The following is a 15,333-nucleotide window of genomic DNA, read 5'->3' as shown; positions in this document are numbered from 1 at the left end:
TGTTATATGACTTTTTGTATTGATAATTTTGTGACCTCATTGCTTGAAAACAAGTATTCAGGTAATCTCTATACCTGGTATCCATCACATTGATCACTTTCGTCTTGGCTTCAGGAGTGTAGCTGTAGTTTTGTCATCTACAGGTTGGGAACACAGGCTAGCAATAACAGGCAATTTTTAAAAAATTTGTGAAACCACACTTGTTATACATCAAAAGAAAGGTAATTTCATAAGGATTTCAATGGTGTAAAAGTTATTCAGATTGGCCAATGTACAACAAAGATACAGACATTTGAAAATCAGTAGCATATCGGGTTTTCTGCCAATTTTTTGGTCATATCAAAAATGAAGAAAAACAACTATAAAACAGTAAATCAATATTTATTTTTACAAATTAAAGTTATGGCTAAAACAAAGAACTATTTTTACTAGGAAAATCAAATGCAAAGTCAATTAAACTTTGATTTTTAAGTCCCCTGATTCCAGATCATTTTTCAGTTTGTAACTGTAGATTGCTGGATCCTCTGTATATTTGACATTGTACCAATCAGGGAAACCAGGCACCTAAAAAGATAATACATGAGCAATTTTAATGGAAATACACATCAGCAGAGTTATAAATTAGTTATCAATTACATAATCATGGATATTTTGTTATCATAATAATATTGCACTGATGTTGTGAAAATGATATTTTAAAATTGAAACATTTTCATATTACTGTCTTTTTAAGTGTTAATTCTTTAACACATGCTCATTCAAATATATTCTACTTTTTTAAGCAATAGTCTTGTAATAAGGGAAAGAAATGCATCAAAATTTCATCTTGTGAGGAATCTTTTAGCACTTGTTTATTACAGCTTTCCAATCAGCATAGTAATTATTTACCTTTTCCTTTTTCTTTTTATGAACTTTTTTTGGAGTGGGTGGTATTATATCTCCTGGGTCAGTAGAATCACTTGACATTCTGTTGTTAAAGTTGTAAAAGAAAATTACACCTACCTATTATGATAATTATCAGACGAAAAACAACAAACATATCAATGTTATCGGCAACATTTCAAACACTGAAACAGTGATAGTCCATAGAACTGATCCGTAACAAGATTGAACATATTTTATTTACTTTATTGTCCTTAAGAATTGCAAAAATATGTTTAAGAATGACAATATAAATATACTGTTAAAAATTGATTCTGATCAACAAAGACAAACCTTAGAAATACTCCGTCTCCAGTTTGCTGACATTAACGGGGGAATGGAGTTATCTGCCCCTGCTAAAAATGGCTCGATTTTTTTTCAAGCGTCACTCGTTTTAATGCATTGTGCACTTGTGTGCAATATTTTACTGTAGAAAACTATATACCAAATGAAAGAAAATTCATTTCTGTGTTTAATAAGAGTTGTCAAAGTATTGTCAAGTGGGCAAAATAACGAAAGAAACGAGGTTAAACTCGATTTATCGTCTACTTTCGCTTTGAATTTCCATAAATAAGCATTGATCTACGTAACCACGATGTTTCCAGAATCCTCAATATCTTAGCTTTCATCAAACATTCACATGACCTGCTATGACCATGTGCTTATGCGAGTAAAATAACTATTTATAGCTTTGGTGTTTTCTCTTGTCATGGCCGCCATTACGTCTATTGTTATCAATAGCCATGCGAGATTTCCCGCATTATTCATTTTTTTTCGCACAATTATCGGGAATCACTGTATGTACTGTTTAAAATACACCTTAAACTTTTAATCTAACACAAAAGATTAAAGCATGCACGGATTTATAAGCCGTTTATCCATTGATAAATATGACCTATTTAACATGGAGCAGAATGGGAAAGTGCCATAACTCGCGCATGCCTGACATTGCTACACAGGCACCTGAAGTATGGATATTACTACCCCCCCTTTTTTTTTCATAATTTTTTTTTTGGTTACAATAATTTCTCTGAAATGTATGAATTCCCAGTCTATCTCATCCCTCTTTCGATTCATGTAATCGTTTCACGCTTTTTGTAAGCTTTAAAGATTGGCCTTCTACCGGTATAATAAAATACACAAGGTAAGAAACAAAAATTTGTAAACAAACGGGGGGTCCCCGTTTCCGGGCACATTTTCCAAGTAATTACAGCGTTACCTAAGGAATTTTGACGAGCGGCAGGTCGGGGAGATGTCATACTACAAGTCTCTTCAACTCAAAACCCATCTCATCTCTTTTATTTGACACAATCTTGCGTGCATTGATCGGACAGGGCTTCATCTCTTCCACTGGCAGCCAAAAAAGAGGTCACAGAGTACGAATTTATAACGTGTCGTGTGATTGGTCCGCGAATAATCCCGAGACCCTTCGGATGATCCCGAGACTAAGCAATGTCTTTGCGAACCAATCACACGGCGCGTACAACAAATTCGTACTCTGTGACCTCAAAAAAGTAAATGTCAAACCCTGAATTTCATTACTATGTTGTCAATTTCATAGAAACAGTTCGCATCATGTTGAGTGCGTGTCGCACTTATTCAGTGTTGCACGGGATTTGCCATTATTTTCAATAAAGACGCCAAAACACCTGTTTATGGTAATGTTTATTTCTCGCTAAAGAGGGATAATCGCATTTTAGCTAATGGGGAAGTGTTCCCAACCTGATCTAGGCATGTATTAGCTGCAGAACTGTAAGTGAAAAAAAATATTTGGACGGAACAGAGAGCTACAGATCTACCCCTTATAAAAACCTTCGATTTACGGCGCACAAAAAGCTGCGCACGGTTTATGCCTGATATCGTTGTATTCTTGTGTTGCTGTCTTATAAATTCAATATATCAAAAAATTCTTAACATATATTCCTACTATACTTGTGTTCAAACATACCTTCAAATATTAATTAAAACCCCATACGACCCGAAAACTCACAGCTTCAGATGATTTCTTTTGTTGACGTGGCCTTGTAATAGGTAGCCGGTCAATTCGAACTGTTGCTGGTATCTATTCATAAGATTCGTTATAAGTTATGTATTCGCTCTTTATTTACTAACACGAAGAATTCATAGAGTTTTACCAAAGGTAAAATAAGCTCTTGATTAATGAAAATGCTACAAAAGTCCAATATGATCCTAAAGCACTCATGTGGCAGGGATCCAGACCAGACTAATGAAAGCCGCATTGTCGTGAATTTAGGTATTTGAATAATTATTATTCAAAGAATTTGGATGATATATTATTTAAAATATTTAGCTAAAATATGTGTGGGGATATTAGTTCACATCTACCATTCTTAGGCATCTAGACAGTATGTGCAAGTATGTAAATGAACTGGGATTCGAATTGACCGGCTACTTTACATGGCTAGTCAGCAAACGAAATCATTTCAAAACTGTGAGTTTTCGGGTCGTTTGGGGCTTTAATTAATATTTGAGGGTATGTTTGGACACAAGTATAGTAGAAAAATATGTTGAAAATTTTTTTATATTAAAGTTTTTTGAAACAGTAACACAAGAATACAACGATATCAGGCCTCAACCGTGCACAGCTTTTTGTGCGCCGTAAATCGAAGGTTTTTATAAGGGGTGGATCTGTAGCTCTCAGTTCTATCATAGTAAGGAGTATGAATTAGGATCAGTCGAGTTCGTGAATTTCTATTTGATGCCTACTTGAGCATGTTGAGGGAGGGGATCATCGCTATGGGGGTTTTAGTTTCTAGCTTCATTAGCTACCATTATTTCCGGTAGTTATTTATAAATATCAGCAGTGTGTGAAACTAAAGTTCTAAAAGAACAGTTTTAAAAGTTTTCACTCGGTGGGTACCCCATCTCCTTATAGAACAGTCTTCGCGAAGAACAAAAATCATCACAGGACATTCGGACAGATAGTAAAAAACACTTCACAGGACCGAATGAATTTTCACCAATCCAAGAAATTCGCTATATCAGTTTTACTGTAATTGTATTCAATCTCCATCTCAGCTATAAGGTCATATTTTCTCCTTTCATACCCTTTCTCATCTTCCTCACACTGAATCTTCCTCACTTCACTATCTGGGTCAATTTCCTGCGTAAACTCTTGCAAAAGTACATTTTATTGTTGCATTAAAAAATTCAAATTCTGCAAGATTCAAAGAGATTTTTAGGTTAACTCATACATTAAATAGATCTGAAAATTTAAAAGACCAGATAATGTATTGCTGACCTTCCTTTATCCATATGTTACATAACAAATTATGTCACAGCTTGATGATGGCTGATGTCACCTTATATAAAGTTCTATAACTCCTGGCATTTTTCCTATGTTTGCTAATCAAATGTCACTAAAGAAACATCTTATTGTAAAAACACTTATATAACCTTCTCATGGGTGTATAATCTTCTAACAGGTGTATTAACCTAAATTCTCACGGGCTTTTTTTAGAGTCTGAAGAGGGCTGAAATTTGGGCCATTCCCAATGCTGAAAAGCAGGTGTTTTTCCCAAAATGATGCCTAAAAATTCCCAAATGATGGATGCTTTGATGAGAATATGCCATGAGGGGCCATCGAACCTCAGTGCCACTCTGTTACAAAAAAATTTGACAGCTTCTTCTCTGCCAAAGACTGAAAATTAAAGCTTGTTTAAGCCACATTGATATACATCAAGTGGTTAATTTTTTGTTTGGTTTTCTTATTTATTTGTATAAAACAAATTTCCCAATTTCAATCAAATATCGCTATTTTTCCCAAACTTGAAGGTCCTGGCCCCTGGGTTCTAGGGGTAAAAAAATCCCTGGTATACCATTTATGGTACTGTTGTTGGTACTCATATTGCAAGTTTACTGTCCAATACTGAGGGTGTCCAGTACAAAGTTTGGATTGATTATAAGCGATAAAGTCAACCTATCTATGAAATAGAAATGAATTTATTAGATATATTTATTATATATCCTTGGGGTGCACTGTAAAACATCCAATGCTGGTTGTCTAGCAGAACTTGATAGACTACCACTTTGGACCAAAATGTCATTCTCAAGTATTAAATCATCTGATAACGTCTGATTCTTTGGCTTTTAAACTTTACCAATCCACAAGTGATTACAACACTTGGACCAGGAAAATATTTTCTATTCTAGATATAAATCTGGGATTTTCAAACATTAGTAAATATAAAGATTCAATTCAACACCTTTTACCAAACATAAAACAAAGAATCATTGACCAGTGCACCCAGGAACAATCATCAACAATCTTGGTTAAAAAAACTTGAATTTTATAAAAAAAAATTATACACAAGAAAACATCTGGCATTTCGTAGTTCAGTTCTTGTTAAATATATTTTTCAAATATAAACACTCTCTCCTGATATGTTTGAATCTTGATAAAGTCTAATATATGTTGACCGTGCTACCGTCACAGTGTGCGAAATTAACCATGGACCGATAGACAATGTCTATAGAAAATCGAGTCGGTCTATAACAATCGAAATAGCTATAGACTGACTTGTCTGAAGGAATTCTGAGTAAATAACTGGTTCTCCGCTGCTTATTTAACATATATGAGAAGCGAGACCAGTTTATATGTAGTACGCTGATGTTTCTGTTAACTCCATAGCTGTAATAAATGTTCCACAATGTACAATATACAGGGTTCGAAATTACCTCATGTCCGTAAGTCCGAGACTAGTAAAAAAACGTGTCGGACTAGTAAACTCTCTATAGCACTAGTCCGTACGGACTAGTGAAAATCCGGAAATCAATCTTGGATTAGTTAAGATTTTAGCAAGATTTGCCCGAATCTCTTAGATGGTTGAACTTATGGTCGATTACCTGCATGGTTAAGTGTTTGTGTGGCTATGACATCCTTCCAAACACATTGAGTGCGTTCGAGACTGCCGTTCTTCGAACGAGCACACATTCCTGCCGATTCCGAACTCACGAGAACGGGTTCGAGGTGCAAGAGCTGCAAGTAGTGTGATCTAAGAACAAGGAATTTGGTGGGCACATGTTCTCGTCATTCGCGACTCTAACACAGGAGTTCGTAACACTATAGCTCATGGCTTATTCAATCGAGTGAATTTTATTGACTTTATTGATAAAATTTCTAACTCTTGTGACTCTAAGAACTGAGCACGAAAACAACGGAAATGTCGATCTCAAACACACTTATGGACGTTTATAAAAGGATTAACTTGGAGTTTACTGTATGCTTCTGAAGATATTGAATGCAAAATAAAATATGGTGGTCTTTTTCTTCTGTAGGTGTCAGAAACTGAATTGCATGCAACTGTGATGTGTTTGGTTTGATTAAATACTATTGAATAAAATGAAGATCATTTAATATGATATACTGGGCGGACTAGTGAAATGCTTTGTGGACTAGTGAACATCAATAGTGACTAGTCCGTACGGACTAGTGCTTGAAAAAGTTAATTTCGAACCCTGAATATACAAATCATTCGAATCAGATTATTCCATTTTCAACAGGGGGGATGTCAGTTTGATATTTACTTCAATGTATGCCATTTCATGCAAATTCCGAATATCCTTTTTGAATGGTTTTAAAAATATGTGGAAGGTACACGCACTTGAATCAAACGGAAAGCGGTCAGTACAACGAGTTCCAGCATGGCTAAAGTCGCAGAAAATCATGAGAAAACGAAATGTAGTAGAATTACTTAGATGAAGAATCAGACAGTGAAACTGAGCTGGAACAAAATGAAAAAGTATACGAAATTCTAATTGAAAAGCTTGACGTGCATGAAATTGAAAAAGAATATAATTAAACTATGAACAAATTGCCAAACTGAATTTGTGTCTATTATTTATTTTTTAATAACAATGAATATTGCATGTTAAATTTCGGTCTATAGGAATTTGTTGTGGTCTATAGGAAATAAAATGTCTATGGACCGAAAGTCTATAGGACTTTAAAGTTAGTTTCGCACACTGCCGTCAGAGCTAAGAGAGTTTGATGGTGGCCTGGCTGAGTTCATTCTACGCCAACAGTGGTGGTATCATGGTATGTAAGAGAGTTTGATGGTGGCCTGGCTGAGCTCATTCTATGCCAGCAGTGGTGGTATGTAAGAGTTTGATGGTGGCCTAGCTGAGCTCATTCTACGCCAGCAGTGGTGGTGTGTCAGAGTTTGATGGTGGCCTGTGTAATAGGGGTGAAACGATGCATCGCAATGCGGCCGAATCGCGATGTAGAGGTCTAGATTCGATGTTCGATTTATTCCGGGTCTGTTTCGGTTCGATGCGGTGCTAGAATTGCTTTTGATAACACGGTTTCTGATTACTTACTTATCCTCTTCATCCCCGGTGGGACATAAGGCACCAACAAGCTTTCTGATTGGCCAATGAAATTGAAAACTGCCCAATCAAAGTATGAGTAAACTTTGCTGTACCAAAATGGACACAGTTGAGATGAAAAATGCACCCCCAATGTATAAATCCTGGGTATGGTGATAGTTCAGCTTTAGGACAAGTGATAAGAGTGTTAAACGTTTTTATATTATGTAGAATTTATTTGCAGAGAGCAATAAATACAATAAACATTATAAATCTAAGCATTATAAAGAATTTGGTACATGCTATTGTATCGAATTGAAAATCATCGAATCGAGACTAAAGTATCGAAAATCGAATCGAGAAGATACTGTATCGTTTCATCCCTACTGTGTAACCACATTTTCTCTTGGTACTTGGGTCTAATACAGCATGAATTACCATATTACACAACAACCTGTGCCAGTATCTGTCGCTATAACTCAGTGGTAGAGATTTGCTCCGTAACAAGCCCGGCTCATGGCATACCTGGCCTACATCATGCCTGAGTATGTGGTTTGTCCATTAACCTCCTCTTAAGGTTTTTAATCTAAGGCCTAAATGTAAATAAAAAAGTATGTGCCTACTACAAGGATTTGATTCCCAGCAATTTTTCATTTCCGTTTCCGGTACACTTTTTCAGTTGTCATGTACCTTGATGCCATGCATGTCCACCACTGTCCAAATCAAGATATTGTATATAAAAAGTAGAATTCAAGGGTAAAGGCTCAGCAAAATGTTTAGTAAATGAATGCAGTGTTGTGATACCTTAACCATTTCAGATGAAACGAAAGAACAAAACCTGTCCAGGATATCTTCCATGTTTGATTTCAATGCATTTATCAATTCTTTCAAGTTTGTCTCACTTAAAGGGACCGAGTCACGATTTTCCCCATAATTTTCTTTTTCACTTTTAATGATCAAAATCTACTATCTAATGTGTTTAAAAAGAGTTCACATAAAAATTCAGGTTATATATACATTGTCACAGAAGCTCATTTTAGAGAGTTCATTATTTGTTTTGTAAACAAAGATTGCGGTCTGTGTTATTGTTTACGAAATGTTCAAAAGAAATGGATTTCGATCCAAGTTTATTATATCTTTCACATTTCAAGCATTTTGGGGGTAGATGTGTCAGCTAGAGGTTAAAATTTGTGACTATGCAAAATTAAGATGCTTTATATTTCAAAATCAATATTTCACTTGTTATTTTGTATACATAAAAAGACTCGAGTCTTTGTTTACATAACACAGATTTAAGGCTAAAATATTGCTTTTATTGTTGCATTTAAAAGGTCAAAATTTTGGCTTTCAACATTAAATGAGTTATATTTTTAATGTTTACCATTAAATATGAAAAATTATCAAAAATCATCAAACCAGTCCCTTTAAGAACCAGACATGATTCTTAATAGGTTTTCTAATTATCAGAAGCATTCACCACACTTGCAGGGAATGCAACTATAATGAAATGCTTTGTTTTTATGAGAATAGATAGGACAAGACGATCTTATTTTGAAATATATGGCAGTATTTCCAAATGTCTATTCATTGCACGATAAAATATGTATAGTGGCACAGTTTATGATATGAAGTGAATGTTTTAATAATGGCACTTGATGTTGTTGAACTATGTAATAATTAATATATGTGTGTATACATTCATTTAAGTTATGATTGACTCGGTAGTACTGGTTAAGTTATTTATATGTTGTCTTCTCTTTAGAGAATCTCACATTAATGTGTGCCTGTCCACTTCTTAAAAGTCTCTAAAGAGAATAAGCAATAAGTAATATCCAGGCATAGATTCTAGGAACTCCCTCAGGCCAGAAGTTTTTATATTCCTCTTGTCCTATTCATTGACAATTTAAATAGTTTTGGATCCACCCCTGTTTTTCTCCATTATTGTGATTTAATGCAGATATTAATTACTTGTAAGTTGTAATGTGCAGTATGTGATAATTACAATATATTCTGTGTGTGTCTTTACTGTATGCCACACGCATCAAGGGAGACTAAGCTGTTTATTGTTTATTTATGTACGTGAGTGACTGACCTTATTAATGATGACCGTGGGGATGGGTCATCTTGACCTGCTATAAATATATATTCCAGACTTGGTTATTGGCTGTCTGTGGACTCAATCAATTTCATCACTAACTGACCACTGGCAGTCAATAACAAGGTGGTCAGTGGGCACTGTCAATCAGGGAGGATTAGATATTTTTGTGTCAATAAGGTGTTTTCTTTGGAAGGATTTTGTGTTTTGGGTGAATCATCTAGGAATTAGTCTTCATGTGCTCCGTGGTTTACAAACATTAGAGTAATAGATGTGAACTTTGTGAACCGAAATACTGTGGACAAAAGATTGAAATAATTTGAAAGTTTTATCTGTGCTGAAGTTATGTACTTGTTTGCTTTTTTTTTAATCACTGAGTAACATTTTACAGTGTTTATTCTCATGTAGTCTATTTTTGGATTGAGTGGACGTTGGGAGTTTTTGATTGGTCTTGCTGACAGGACAGCTTTTCTGACCATGATTACTTAACTTGATTACTTGTGTTTTCGCTGGACTTCAATGTAATAATACTGACTACATCATGACGGAACCTTTCACTCTTAAACGGTAGGAGAACCTTTTGAATATCTTGTGTCCAAATACCATGTATTTTCACATAGTTTGCTTTATTCACCAATATCAAAAAGACAAAAATAAAATATATTGGTAGGTCTGTGCAAATTGGAAATATAACTGATTAGTTTTTGTAATGATTCTTACATTATGTTGTCTTGGTCTATATATATTAATTCATTCTCTCTCTCTTCTCTCTCTCTCTCTCTCTCTCTCAAAGGATATCTGTATTTCAGTATATTTTTATTGGAGAATATATAGGTGTTGGAATTACCTTTAAATAGGCAGTGATGGGTTATTTTCCACTGTTTCCCCTTAATTATCACTGACCGTTGAATAATTAACCATATACAATCATGATATTCCGGGAAAAGTAGAAACAGCTTAACCTCATGAAGTGGGGCTTTCTGACATTGTAACACATCACCATTGACTAGTATGCATCACGTTCATAAAGTGTATTGTTGAAGATTTTAACACCAAAAATCTTGTCATTTCGTAGTAATTATTATGCTTACTTACACTTTGAGAAAAAGGTCATGCAAGGCTTTCATAGGAATTGTGGATGATAAATGAATGCATCATTTTCTTGATGTTTCTGGTATATGTGTAGAAGAGAACAATCATTTATTTTTATTTATTTGGGGGACTCGGAGAGATTATGTAACTTAATTAGTATTTGATGGCTATAGTTTCACAACCGAAGGCCTGGGTTCTTTTTTTTTTTTTCTTACACCACATCAAATCTAATATTCAAATAGAATGCAAAACAACATACAATCTAATTAAAATTAGATCTTTGATCTGCTCATGCAATCAGCGGATCAAAGATCTAATTTTAATTAGATTGAACAACATACTACTCTAAATGAAGTGAAATTTGGAATACTAGCTGGCTCTAGGTGTTGTTTTTTTTGTTTTGTTTTTAAAATCCAAAATTTCAATTTAATGAAATTGATCATTTTGAAAGAAAACTAAAATTTTATTTCAATCCTGACCTTATAAAACTAGATACAAACTTGAACCAAATTAGTCAAGCATGCATTGTCAGGTATATCTATCTAACTGTATGTACATATCTCAGTAATATCTAACTGTATGTACATATCTCAGTAATAATCTATATACCTGTATGTACATATCTCAGTAATATCTAACTGCAGGGTTCGAAATTAACTTTTTCAAGCACTAGTCCGTACGGACTAGTCACTGTTGATGTTCACTAGTCCGCAAAGCATTTCACTAGTCCGTCCAGTATATCATAAAATGATCTTCATTTTAATCAAACCAAACACATCACAGTTGCAAACAATTCAATTTCTGACACCTACAGAAGAAAAAGAGACCACCATATTTTATTTCGCATTCAAAATCTTCAGAAGCATACAATATTAACCTCCGAGTTAATCCTTTTATAAACGTCCATAAGTGCGTTCGAGATTGATGTTCCTGTTCTTTTGGTGCTCAGATTTTAGAGTCACAGGAGTTCGAAATTTTATCAATAAAGTCGATAAAATTCACTCGATTGACCAAGTCATGAGCTATAGTGTTATGAACTACTGTGTTAGAGTCGCGAATGACGAGAACATGTGCGCACAAACGTGCATGTTCTCAGACCACACTACTTGCAATTCTTACACCTAGAACATGTTCTCGTGATGTGTACTCGGCGTTCGGAATCGGCAGGAATTTGACAATTTGTGCACGTTCGAAGAACGGCGGTCTCGAACGCACTTCATGTGTTTGGAAGATCAGGATGTCATAGTCATGCAAACACTTGACCATGCAGGTAATCAACCATAAGTTCAAACATCTAAGAGACTCAGACAAATCTTCCTAAAAATCTTTACCACATTGAAGATTGATTTCCGGATTTTCACTAGTCCGTACGGACTAGTGCTATAGAGAGTTCACTAGTCCGACACGTTTTTTACTAGTCTCGGACTTACGGACATGAGTTAATTTCGAACCCTGAACTGTATGTACATATCTCGGTAATATCTATCTAACTGTATATACATTCATGTATCTCGGTAATAATCTATATACCTGTATGTACACATGTCAGGTATGAATCTAAATGTCTCTATTATAATGGATGTACAAACCATGATGTAAAGTAGATCATCAGTATAATCATTAATGAAAAGAAGTTAAAACTCATTATCACCCCCGCTAACTGTTATTTTACTTCAAATTAAGCAACATTTCAATTTAAACAATTTCAAATTAAGCCAACATTATTTAAAAATGCAAATAAAAGGGAAAATGTTATTGGTGTTATTTTTATTTCAAATAAAGCTGTAGAAACAAAGACAGGATATTCCTTGTTTTCTTGGATATTTGTGGCACTTCGTGTACAGCTCGTGACATCTTGAGATAAGTAGAAAACAATTATTTAACAGGACACATAACCATAATAACAACAAATACTTTTATCACAGATTGCTGAAGAGGAAGAACATGGAGTCCGTGGACTTGGATATGGATGACATCTTCGAGGAGGAGGAATTGCCCTCTGTAGGGCCCCTGCCGGATCTTCCCCAGGACGATGAGGGGTTAGAAAATACACAGAATGGAGAGGAATATGAGGGTAATATAAAGTACTTTGTCCTTATCGATTAAGAAAAACTGCTCTTAGCTCTGTATTATTACAGCATCATTGTTCATGCTCTACGATTATACAATTACTGTCAGAATTTCACTTCCATAAGATTGATAAAGTGAGGTGACACTTTTATTAAAAGCCTCAAGTGTTTTATTGGGTGTTTTTTTTTTTAAATGACCAGTTATAATATGGTACTGGTTTGCATTGTAAAGAAGAGAAAATTGTATCCAGTCTGGACAAGTGACATCACAATGGAAAACGGATGACGTGTGATAGTGGCAAATTATTTATGTTTCTTTATATATTAGGGAACACAATAACTGGTAAGTCAACAACATGCAGAAGTACTGGGCAGATACTCCATTTTCTCCTTATAAGTAATGTATTGCTTTCTGCCGTTTCATATTTGCATTGTTGATCTCAGGTCTATGATCAACTGTTCACTTTACCATGTGTGTATAACCAGATGCACACAGCATGTGAAATAATTGTCACACATTCTCTGAGTGGCTCAATTTCAAGAACATGAAACGCTCTGGGTTTGATCTAAAGTGACAGAAAATGATATATTTCCAGATAGGGTGTGATCTTTTCCTTTGTTTTTGTCCAGTTTTCCTCTGATTTATGAGGAATTCAATTAACTGAATTTGTGAACATATAGTTTAGAAAAAAATAGGTAAGAACAGAACTATTGTAGTGCAAGTTTCACATTGTCTTTGGTTTCTTGACAAATGACTTGAGAATCTGTCTATTGGTGGTCATTTTTCTGGTCATTAGGAAGGAATACAGGGCATTAATAACACGTTACAATGTCCTCATGATTCGCAGGTATTAAGTTCTCTAATAACGCATTTAAATCAGAAGGGAAAACTCAGACGTTACCTGTAATTTGTTATTATATATATATATATATATATATATATATATATGATGGTTATATCAATTTATGTGATCTATAAGTCGGAAATAGAAAGAAGAAAAAAATGTAATGGTTTAGTGTTCAGAGGATTATCAAGTTTTGGCTTCCTAACATTAAGTAGTAATCCTTTTTAAATTCAGACTGTTGCATATTAATACATAGAATACCTCTGTCTAAGTATTAGAAGATTAAATATAGTTTAGAAAAGGTATCTTAATACCCACTGCTTACACAACCTAACATTAATTCTTCAAGTACAAAATTCCTGATTCATCTTCTAGAACATTCACATCTTTGATTTATGTGTATTGGGTATAGATAATTCCCAGATCCAAATGTAGCACTACATTTGGCAAGTATACAATGCAAGATAAGCTTTGAATGTTTCATTTATAGAAAACAGTGCTGAGGTCTTGTCCAGACTGAAAGACTTGTCAAAAGGGGCTGCCAAAAAGGTGGTTCGCAGACCACAACCTAAATTAGATGCCAGCAGGTAAACTCTCCTTTTATTATGGTAAACACAGTCTGGAACATTATCCCACTGCTATGTAGTCATTCCCATGCAACATCTTCCATTTGTCCAAGACTTTTATTGCAGCTTTATATGCCAAACTGAGCTTTCTTGAAGTCATTGACCATGTCTGCCTGCGTTATCAGTGACAATCAGTCCTCTGAATGACATAATGTGTTTACAACCCATTGTAAATGTAAGCACAGATAGAGTACTAGGTCAAAAGCTAATTCCTTTATAGAATTCTAGACTTAAAGGTTTCACACATATAGGGGTAGTGCAAGTGCAGAGAGAAACTGGGTTAAAGGCTAATTCCTCTAAATCTTACACTTTTATAGCCTACTCAATCCTCTTCACACATGTAGTGGTCAGTCTAGCTAAAACTCAGACACTAAGTGATGGATAAGACCCCTCTATAGAAGCTGTTGTGTTAATGACTGTATCCTAGGGTGTATTGTTTGTTATCTGTGTTTCACATATATGTTCCCCTCAGTTATGATGTTTACCAGGTCACCAAATCATTGTTTATTTTTACTTTATCTGTGGTCAGTATCTGACAGCCACTGTGTAGTTTGGTCACTTGTTATGGTCAACTTCCTGACTATCTGACCTTCAAATCCCTGCCTTGGTTTGTTTTACCTGATAACATTTATCTGGGAGAGAACCATTGCCAGGATCTACCTGTTCTTACATAATTTTGTTTTGTGAGTGGGTTTCAAGTGTAAGATTGCTCTACTTTTCCCAGTTAAGTTGGTGTGGTAAATATGTCAGCTTGTTTATGATGTAAGATTAGAATGAACTCAGGAACAAACAACATCCACTCCAAACAGTCCTAAAAAGATTAATTTTACACGCTGTAAACAGCCTAATTTTCACTACAGTCTAATTTTTACTGTTATTTGCTGTATTTTGTGTATGGATACATATCACACCAGTGTAAACAGCTTATATTTCCTGCAGTTTAATTTTTGTTCTTTTCTCTGTAGCCCCAAACTCATTAAAAACACTTGTATCGAATGAGCATGAAAACTGTTAATCTAAAACTGTGAAAACAATATTAAGATTTTTTTTTTAAAATTGAAAATGTTTTAAAACATTATTGCATAGTTTGTGTACTATTTTCCAACACATTTTGGAACACTGTTTTTAGCTCACCTGAGCTGAAAGCTCAAGTGAGCTTTTCTGATCACCCGTATTCCGGCGTCTGTCCGTCCGTCTGTAAACTTTTCACATTTTCAACTTCTTCTCAACAACCACTGGGCCAATTTCAACCAAAGTTGGCACAAAACATCCTTAGGTAAAGGGAATTCTAAATTGTTAAAATAAAGGGCCAGGCCACCTTCCAAGGGGAGATAATCAAGAAAAGGTAAAAATAGGGT

At 34.8% G+C, this 15,333-nt stretch overlaps 1 protein-coding gene and 1 long non-coding RNA gene across 5 annotated transcripts in view; one reads left to right on the top strand and one right to left on the bottom strand.

Annotated features, from left to right (window-relative positions):
• LOC125651739 (TIMELESS-interacting protein-like) overlaps window positions 1-15,333 on the top strand; it is a 43,831-nt gene that overhangs the window by 189 nt on the left and 28,309 nt on the right. Inside the window, exons 1-3 of one of the 4 annotated variants that reach the window (XM_048880485.2) lie at window positions 95-221; window positions 12,361-12,509; window positions 13,840-13,936. In XM_048880485.2, the coding sequence (XP_048736442.2) occupies window positions 12,380-12,509; window positions 13,840-13,936 (227 nt within the window). In that variant the 5' untranslated portion in view covers window positions 95-221; window positions 12,361-12,379. Of the gene's footprint in view, window positions 1-94; window positions 222-9,219; window positions 9,911-12,360; window positions 12,510-12,676; window positions 12,848-13,839; window positions 13,937-15,333 lie in introns of those variants that run through there. The other 3 variants (XM_048880484.2, XM_048880483.2, XM_048880486.2) reach the window with 3 other exon arrangements.
• On the bottom strand, window positions 366-2,683 carry LOC125663511 (uncharacterized). Its single transcript, XR_007365575.2, has 3 exons — window positions 1,216-2,683; window positions 889-967; window positions 366-564 (listed from the first exon to the last, which is right to left on the bottom strand). It is a non-coding gene; the product is annotated as an uncharacterized LOC125663511 (long non-coding RNA).

The sequence above is a fragment of the Ostrea edulis genome, chromosome 5 (assembly GCF_947568905.1).
Source record: "Ostrea edulis chromosome 5, xbOstEdul1.1, whole genome shotgun sequence".
Taxonomy (NCBI): domain Eukaryota; kingdom Metazoa; phylum Mollusca; class Bivalvia; order Ostreida; family Ostreidae; genus Ostrea; species Ostrea edulis.
This window is presented reverse-complemented; position numbering and strand designations above follow the sequence as displayed.